Raw genomic sequence first — 9,929 nt, forward strand, 5'->3', positions numbered from 1 at the left:
CTACGGGTAAAAGTCTGAGAGAGAGATTGTAGATTTGTGATTTGGTCAACACAAAGCAGGCAATCAGCAATCCACAATCGTGGCGAAAGCTAAAGGGGCAGGCAATGGACAAGCAGTAAACGGACTTGAATCAATCAGTTCAAGCAAAAACCAAAGGGAAATTGGGGGAAAACGCAGTTGAGGTTTGAATTTCGAAGCCAAAGGGGCATGCAATTGAAAATCATCCACCTCCCTTGCAATCACTCCACAGAAATCAGAAATTTAGAATTTAAATATTGGATGCAGATTAACAGATTAGGGAGGAGGGAGTCATTCTCTCCCATTTTATTGTTTTTCGGTCTTATTATTATTATTATTATTATTGTATTATTATTATTATTATAATATGTGTTTGTGTATGGATTTTATTTATAAATGCTTGTATTTTATATTTTGTTTTATGATTATAAAGAATTGATACACTATAGACAAATTGTTAATATTGTTTTTGTCTTTTGTCTTTTGTTTTAATTTTTAAGAGGTACATTTGACCATGAGGTATTAGTGTCATCATTTTTAAACATGATATCCATCAGTTTATGTAAATTTATTAATAACAATGACTTCAACTTTAGGAACTATTTATATGTATTACCTCTTGAAATCATAGTTCTTGTGCTTGGTAAATTACCTCTTAAACGTCACATCCATTATTTATTGTTCTTAGTAATAGTTCTTGCCGTTTGATAACCAATAATGAATGGTTTTTTGAAATCATATATCAGTTACATTGAAATCATATGTATCATATCTTTGTATGTATCAATATATCTACTACGATTGAATCGTATGCAAGTTATCAAATTGACCAGATATGTATTTGTATTTTGTGATATGTTTTGGTTTTGCATAGAGATTATTTTCAAACTGAGCATATATGTATTTTTGTTCATCAGATGTTCAGGTATTCATCACTCATGAAATTTTAATGGAGTGGGTTCAAAATACGACACGATCTCTTCGGTATGTGGTTATTATAGAGATCAAAAATGAAATCAAGTGGATATACATAAAAAAATCATTTTAGTTTGTGACCTATTCCATTTATTAATAAAAAAAGTATGAAATAGAGGAAAGAGAGAGTAAAGGTTGACAGTTTAGGGGGGTTTGAAGTTGAGAATAGAGAAGAATTCTGATTGCAAATGGAATCATGGATGATGAAAAGACAAATAAATTGGGCATTCCAAGAACATTAGAATCACTCACCCAACAATTATGTGAAATTGAAACAAACAAAATGTGTCTAAATCTCAATTTTGTTACAACATTACTTACACCGAGAGTGGCCTATACCTACTAGTTCTATATACAACAAATTTTATGGCCAGTTTTCTTGTCAAAAACTCTAATATAACCAATTTCTCCCTAATGATACAAAGTGAATAATCAAATATGGATGTTATGTTAGTATTAGGTTAGCAGACATATATACATGGTTAATATAATCTACATTGTTATTGTTATTAATAATAATCTCTAGGTAGGGTCATTGTCATTCTTGTCAACATATTTTCTTCATCAAGTCTTCTTCTTCACCTCGAAACACCAAATCATGCCATGTGTCTTTGTATTTTATTTACAGCAGAGATCAGAGCTGTTTGCAGGAACTGTGGGTGTATGTGTATGTGTATGTGTATGTGTATGTGCATGGACAAACATACCCTTTTCAGGTTCCTTTGGTCAACAAACACCCTTTGACTTTCTTTCTAGGTGTGTGGGGTAGTGGGTATCATCATTCATCAACATGCTTTGCATATATTCTTGTTGTAATTTTATTATATTTATTTTTTTGTTAAGTTAATACCCTTTGCCCTCTCCATTTCAACCTCTTTCTGAGCTTTCTTCTTTTCTAGTTCAGCTTGTTTATAGTTTTCTTCATGAGCTTTTCTAAACAGCCTCACAAAGTTCAAAAGGGTCTGTGTAACTGCACAACCATAAACCATCATTCTTTTCTTATATTCTCAAACATATGCAATTCAACAATTATTATTATTATTATTATTATTGCTTATAAAAAGAACATGCCACTTAAATATGTTACCTTGTTCAAAAGGGCAACGTGCAGGATCTTCACCAAAATATAATGCCAATGCATCAGCATTTCTACCCTGCAACACAAAAATTATTAAATAATACAAAATATATATAAAAAAAAATTAATTAAAAGGGTTTCTTCTTGATTCTTACCACCACAGAATACAAATTTGTTACAGACCCCACTTCTGACTCAGCAATGCTGATAAACTGATTCAGTGTCTATCAATGCAAGAAAAAGAAATATTCGCATCAGATTCTAAATTTATATAACAAAAAAAAAAGATACTGAATTAGAGGAAATTGAGTAAAATAAATGTTTTTGTGTATTTACTTTATGAAAAACTTCAGAGACAGGGCCATCGTTTGCAGAAGCATCGAGTTCTTGTCTGACCTTCTCCAGACCCTTAATAATGGCCTGCATTTCTTCTGCTAAAGACTTCAATTGTATCTGCAACCAAGAAACTCCCTTTCATTTATCATTTTTCTTTAAAAAAAAAAAAGAAACTTCATTTTTTTTTTTTTGAGAAAATAAGTGAAGCTGTGAACCTTAGTTGCAGCCTCGAGACTAACAAGATCCACATGAAAATCCAAAAGGGCAGGTGATTTGGCAGCAAGAACCTGTAAAATTAAACTTGAAATTTTATGCAAAAGGGACTTATACAAAATCTATATAAATAGCAAAAGGGAGTTAGTTGTACCTTGCAGAGGTAATGCATTAAAGTCATTTTGCTGTTGGAAGCACGTGTATCTGTTAGTTTCAAAAGACTGTCTAACTTGAAACCAACTGCAGAACCTGCAAATTTGTATCAAAAATGAACAATCCTTTTTTTTTTTTGTTTTTGAATAAAACTCGATATGAAATAACCAAAAAGGTTGCCTTTTTTTTACCTCTTGCAGTTCCTTGATTTAATGTATTCCCTAAATACAAAATCCGTTTCATGATCTCCTTTAATTTCACAGAAGTCCTGACCTCGTCACATGCAGAATTTACAGTGTTTAAACTCTTCTTAAACTCAGAAAGCTGAAAGAAATGTCAAAATGAGATAATAATAAAAATATATAAAAAGAAAATTACGATTGCATAACATAAAAGAACATACCTGGGTGTTAAACTGTATTTTAAACAGAAAAACTCGTAATTTAGATTCGACACGTGGCACCTTCATGAGCTCCAAGAAGAACTGGGAGATAAAATTTTAAAATTATGATGAGCGTTTCATAAAAAGATAAAATATTACATGATCTGGGTGCTAACTAACCTGTTCACACTTGCCCAACATATCCCTGTCACCTGTATAATTCTGAAAAGTTGCAATGAAGAAGATGAATACATAATTCATAAATGAAAGTAAAACTTCTATTATTAATTTACACCCAATAAAAATGCCCCATCAATAAAGTGAGAAAAAGGTTTCACCTTCAGAAGCTCCATTTCTTCTTTAGTAGGACAAAATTTGATAAGATTCTCTACTTGATCAGCATCTAAGATTGATTCATCCATAGCTAAAGCTGCAGCCTGTAGATGCCAAATAAAATTTCAAGACTATAATATTGATATTGCCATTTATTTTGTGAAGAATTTGATCTAAAAAGAAAGTGTTTGAATTTGCATACAAGATCCAAGGAAAGAATAGTTGTAAAAAAAAAAAAAAAAAAAAAGTTACCATCATGTCAGGAAGTGGCATCTTAACCTTGGTGAGCATGATTTCTGTGTTATTGGCTCTCCTCAAATCCATCTGATAAACAATTTTGCAATAACAATCAGGGAAAGAAGATCAATATGCTAAATGCCACATAACATATCTGATAAATTAGGGTTTATGTGAGGTTTTGGGATTAGGATTTTGAAATCCTTAAGTTGAACTTATTACATTTTCAAGTGTTAAGAGATTCTATACCTGACACTAACTTCGAAAAACATGTCCTTTATCTAATACAAGTAAAAGTAATTTCAAATATAATAATTTTTATTTATTAATTACCAAGTGGATTTTTTCAGTTTTTGAGCCAGTAGACTTGCGGCGTCCTCCTCCTTTAGAAGTATCTTTTTTTGGGACAATGGCAGAGAACAGTGTCTCAAGTTCTGACACATCAAAATCTGCTGCACTACAATTCAATAACAACATAATAAATCAAAAACATATAAATAAAAAGTGTGTATAATAATAATGTTTATTAAAAAAAAAAAAAAAATGGAAAATACCTTTGGGTTTCGCCAGGCCTTTGCAATTCTTCCCACAAGGAACCTTGCAAAGCCCTGGTGACTTTGCTCCAATGGAGTGGCTTTAAGTTTGATCTCCGTGGTGCTGCAGCCATTCCAGCAGGGCGGGCAAGTCCTCTACCCCGTGGTGGTGGAGGCCCAAAACTTGGAGGTCCAGGCGCACGACCTCCCGGTGGAGGTGGTGGTGGCCCAACTCCTGGAGGTCTTGGTGGTCCAGGTGGAGGAGGTGGACCAGGTGCACGGCCTCCAGGTGGTGGTGGTGGTGGTCCAGGTGCACGGCCTCCAGGAGGAGGGGGCGGTGGTGGTGGTCCAGGTGCACGGCCTCCAGGAGGAGGGGGTGGAGGTGGTGGTCCAGGTGCACGGCCTCCAGGAGGAGGGGGCGGAGGTGGTGGTCCAGGCGCACGGCCTCCTCCAGGTGGAGGTGGTGGAGGCGGTGGTCCCCGCATTGGTGGAGGTGGTGGTGGTGGACCACCACCAGACATTGGTGGAGGAGGTGGTGCTCCTCGGAACGGAGGTGGGGGAGGTGGAGGTGGGTTTCCATACATAGGTGGAGGTGGTGGGGGTGGGGGTCCACGCATTGGAGGAGGAGGTGGGGTAGGGACTCCATGGGTTGGTGGTGGAGGTGGAGGTGGAGGTGGGGGTGGAGGTCCACGTGCAGCATAAAGCGGTGGAGATGGAGCTCCGTATGTCGACATAGGGGGAGGTGGTGGAGGAGGAGGTGGGAATGGAGCACTTCGCGAAGGAGGTAGCGGTGGTGGTGGTGGTGGTGGAGGTGGTGATGGGGAATCATACTTTGGAGGAGGAGGTGGTGGTGGTGGTGGTGCAGTACCTCGTGAGAAAGGTGGTGGTGGCGGTGGTGGAGGTGGAGATGGGGCTCCTCCATACATTGGGGGTGGGGGTGGGGGTGGGGGCGGTGGAGATGGAGCTCCATACCTGGGCGGTGGTGGTGGTGGTGGCGGTGGCGGTAATGGGGTATTATAACTAGGATATGAAGTTGAATACATTGGAGGTGGGGGTGGTGGTGGTGGTGGAGGAGATGTGGCTGCATACATGGGAGGTGGGGGTGGGGGTGGGGGTGGTGGAGGAGGTGCAGCTGCATACATTGGAGGTGGTGGTGGGGGTGGAGGTGGAGATGGAGAATATGGGGCTCCATACATTGGAGGTGGAGGTGGAGGTGGTGGTGGTGGTGGCGGTGGAGGAGATGCGGCTGCATACATTGGAGGTGGTGGTGGGGGTGGAGGTGGAGGTGGAGGTGGAACCTGTTTAGGAGGCAAAGGTGGAGAAGCAGGCACAACTTCATCATCAATATAGATGTCATATGAGCTAGGTGGTGGAGGTGGAGGAGGAGGAGGTGGTGGTGGTGGAGGTGGAGGTGCCCTGCTTGCTACTGGCGGCAGTGGTGTAGGAGGTGGAGTAGTAACCTTCACTGAATTCTCTTCCAAAATTCCAACAAGATCTTTCAAGGCACCAGAACCCAGAGACTTACCAGATCGCCGAACAGGTGAAGACTCGCCCACTTTAACATCTTTCTTTGATCCATTCTCTGCTTTATTCCTCACACCTTCACCTGATTTTTTCTCCCCCAATTCTGCCAGGACAGGTGGCGCACTATTATACCTCGTTGGTGGATAAGACACATGCAATGAATTCGTATACGATCCTTTATTAGGAGGAATCCACCTTGACACCACATTCGGCTTTGCAATTCTTGTATTCACAGGACCTTCCGGTGGCTTTCCTTTTTGCTTTGAGTTTCCCGAAACTTTTCTTCCATCTTTACCCTTCTTCCCCGGACTCTCTTCCCTTTCCTCTTTATCTTTTATTTCAACTTCATTAGCAACCACTTCTGTAAGCTTCAAACCACCATTTATATACCCCAAATCATTTCCTTTTTTCACCTTATTTTCAGGTTGTGCTTCCTCCTTCAACACTATATCATAATTTTCAGCATCCGATTCATTGTCTTTTATAGTTAAAAGAGTATCAGATTCAAATTCAGATTCAGATTCCACTTTTGCATCTGGCGTATCAACTACATTACTGAAAATCTCTTCCATATCATAAAACTCTTCAGGTGTAGGACTTTCTGTCTCACTCCCATCTTCAAATTCTCCTTCTGTGTTGATCATAGATGATAGAGCATCAGCATCCGAAAAAATCACCTGATAATACATCATGTATCTATATATATGAGTATATGCATTCAACTTCTTTCACTTCTCAAAAAAAAAAAAAAAAGATTCAAAAATAAAATCAAAGTTTTCGACTTTCCTACCTCTGCTTTAAAGTTCTTGGGAATCTGGTCTCTTGAATCCCACATGACATCAACTTCATCGCGACTCAACATAAGCACATTACCTCGAATAAACGTTGTGTGAAACATCACTCTAAACATCATTTCTTCTCTTACATGATCCAAATGTATGCATTCAAGAACAACATCACCTTGTACACGATGATGAATATCTATCTTCACAAGCTCACACTCTTCTGGTTGATAGTAACGCGCTTGTTTTTTGGTTTTTGAAGATGAAAACAAAAGCTTAGAACTTCTATTGGCTGTTGTTGAAGATGAATCTTGACCATATACACGAACAACAGGTCGACAACCCTTTTCACCAAAAATTGGAAGGACACGAAGTACGATACAATCCAAAGCTAAAGGTGTGTCTGAAGGTGGCCAATCAGAACCCAAATTTCTCCTTGATATATACTGAAGATACCTCAGCTGTGAAGGCTGAGGATTTAAAGGTGTAAGAAGATGAAGAAGCTCTTTAGGGGCTTGTTTGTATACCATATCAAGAGTCTTCTGTTCACCATTGTATTGTTTGCGAAATAGAAGAAGAGCTGCAAGCATAAAAGCAAGAACAGGCCACCCTCCTCTTTCACAGTGCATTAAGAGCACGTTTTGTTGTCCTGCTAATGATAACCAGCTTTCACTGGACCGAAGAAAGTGATGGATCATTTCTAATGGTAACATTGGGCACCCTTCATATTGTCTAGGGTACTCCATTACTGTCATGTCGTATTGAGATAATATGTCTGAAATTTGGGTCCTTTTATCGCCTTCTCTAAAGTTGAAAACCATGAAAGACGAATCAGGATAGTAGTCTTGGAGTTCTGCAACAATGCCACCCATGTACATCTTGTATTCATCTTCTTCCAGTACTTCACTCGAGAAGCAGCAATCAAAAACTGCAAATAAATTTTGTCAATCAGAAGGTAGAAAAGTTTTGGACCTAAAATATACCAAATTTCCCACAAATGTCAACTCTAGAAGAAAGATATTTGAAACAGAAAATGGTGGCTGAAGTAAGGTCGTATGATAAATCCGATACAACAGGAGAAAAAATCGAACTGTTTCAGTAAAATTCGAAGAAATAATCAACAAATTACGAATTCATCCCAAAAGAAACGGGAAAGAGGGAATTTGAATAATGTGTTGAGAATATTTAGCAGGTGAACTTAGATTCTTCTATGGATTCCGAGATTCTAGAAGATAAGTGAAATTGTGTGGCGCTTTAATTAGAAACATACCGTAAACCCGCTCGGAGATCTCAAGGAGGCGATCCGGCGGCTTGCGATAAAAGAAGCGTTTGAACAGCGCCATCTAATGGCGCTGTTACGCTTCCGACCGGATCCAAAATCTTGACCCCTGTATGTTCAATTTCTTCAACCCAAAAATGTTGACTCTGTAATACCTAGATCGATCTCGCACTTGTCCTATTGTCGTTTCTAATTTACACCCAGTAATATATAGCACCAATCCGATCACAGAGAAGTGTTGAATTCGATTTTAAACTCCAATTGCGAATTCGATCCCCCAATATAAGCTTAGAAGACAAGGCCGGTGTGTGCGTAATCTATAAATCTACTAATCTGGGTCAGCTGATTAAAGAGAAATTCTGGTGAAGTTAATGATGAAGTATAGATAAGTTTAGTGGAGATAGGGTTTGTGGGAAGTTATAGGTAGGGAAATGGCGATCGAAACATTAGGAGGAAGAAGCATGTGGTTTTTCTGCCAATTTGATGATGATTTGGAAATCACATGGAGAGATGGATGAAATGAAATGGGGGAGTGTTGAAAAAGGAAAGAAGAATCGTAGACCCGAACCTTTCTACCAATTGTATGAATCAGTGAGATGCAAATCTGTGATTATCACATACACGTGGAATCTAAAAGAACAAAGAAAGAAAGATTATGAACAAGATATGGAGAGATTTAAGGGTTTGAAGTTCGAAGAAATAAAGATGAAAGAGATAAAAAAAGTTTGGAGTATATTGTTGTCAAAGGGATTTACAAAAATGTGATTTTTGCTTTCTTCCATGGCAACTCGACTCTCGGACCCTTGCTATTTTTCTTGTTTTTTTCATATTTTATGATGTTTTTCTTTACATTAAAAAAATAATGTTTTTATTTTTTTGTTTATGAGAAATCTCTAATAAAATCTTACTGATGTTTTAATTTAGTTTACTGTTTAATCATAACGTTTATTTTTTAATAGAAAAATCTAATTTATACGATAATCTGTCATTTTCTGTTGAAAAAAAAATAAGAACTGTTTCGTTAATTTGAATAAAATATAAAATAATTAAGACTTTTTATGTTTAAAAAATAAAAATTAGATTAAACCTATTAGGACTTTATCATTGATTTCCCTACTTTAAAAACTTAAATGTTAGATAACAACAAATTATTAAAAGATAAAGACTATAATAATCATTATTTAAATTTGTCTACCATAAAATAGTCATATGAATGAAAAATATCGGTTGACAACAATTTTGTAGGCCACCATCACTGAAATATTGGTGGCCTTTTAAGATTTCGTAAGTTAGTATTTGCAAAAATCTAGGTTGACTGTAACTTTTTTTTCAAATTATATTAGGTTATCCTTGTTATCGAAATAATTCAAATGATATGATAATTATCACAAAGTTTGTATGCGAAAGTGAAAATGTTATTTTTAAATTTATTTTAAAAATATTTTTGTAGGACACTTTGTGATTGGGAAAATCCAAATGTTATGACGGTTGTTATAAAGTTTGTATGCGAAAACTATGAAGTTTTTCTTTCATAATTAGGAGTGTAATATGTTTATGAAAAGTCATTTGTTATAAATAACACAATAAAAAAATTTAACTCAAATTCAACTAAAACAACCTACTTTGAAGGTTCAAAGTTTTGAAAAAATAAATAAATAAATAAATAAATAAATAATAATAATAATACCAATAACAATAACAGATAACTATGAAAATCTATATTTTCGCAGGTGCTCCACCTGTAATGATTATGTTATTTTAATCATTTTCTAATTTTTTTTAGTTGTTTTACAATAAAAACTTTTAAAAATAATTCTTATGATCATTTTTTATAGAAATTTTGAGACTATCATAAACATTTATTACAAATGGTAATACTAGTTCATAAACTTTTTTGTACAAAATATAAAACCATTATTTAATTTTGATGATTGTATGATTATTTGTTAATGTTAAAGTTTCAATTCTAAGAAAAGTTATTTGACTTTTTTATAATGAATAAGTCTTGTTCAATAGTATTTGTATTTTATATTATCAAAGAGCTTATATTTAACATTACATATGAACAAAAGTAAAGTGTTAAGAA

The 9,929-nt window shown here is 36.3% G+C and overlaps 1 protein-coding gene across 2 annotated transcripts; it reads right to left on the reverse strand.

Annotated features, from left to right (window-relative positions):
• Positions 1-1,262: 1,262 nt before the first annotated feature.
• LOC145103156 (actin binding protein) lies at positions 1,263-8,608 on the reverse strand. 2 transcript variants are annotated; one of them, XM_079040701.1, is made up of 15 exons: positions 7,835-8,606; positions 6,573-7,492; positions 4,280-6,459; positions 4,059-4,182; positions 3,741-3,812; positions 3,494-3,592; positions 3,336-3,377; positions 3,177-3,257; positions 2,965-3,097; positions 2,775-2,869; positions 2,623-2,694; positions 2,408-2,524; positions 2,227-2,295; positions 2,081-2,147; positions 1,263-1,963 (listed from the first exon to the last, which is right to left on the reverse strand). In XM_079040701.1, exons 1-15 carry the CDS (start codon positions 7,905-7,907, stop codon positions 1,821-1,823), a joined length of 4,287 nt encoding a protein of 1,428 aa, XP_078896827.1. In that variant the 5' UTR covers positions 7,908-8,606; the 3' UTR covers positions 1,263-1,820. The 2 variants fall into 2 exon arrangements, 1 of the variants encoding a protein (XP_078896827.1); XR_013706384.1 differs by having other exon boundaries at positions 1,877-1,963; positions 2,081-2,142; positions 7,835-8,608.
• Positions 8,609-9,929: the final 1,321 nt, after the last annotated feature.

This window comes from Lactuca serriola, chromosome 4 (genome assembly GCF_051521515.1).
Source record: "Lactuca serriola cultivar US96UC23 chromosome 4, Lser_US96UC23_V15, whole genome shotgun sequence".
Taxonomy (NCBI): Eukaryota; Viridiplantae; Streptophyta; class Magnoliopsida; order Asterales; family Asteraceae; genus Lactuca; species Lactuca serriola.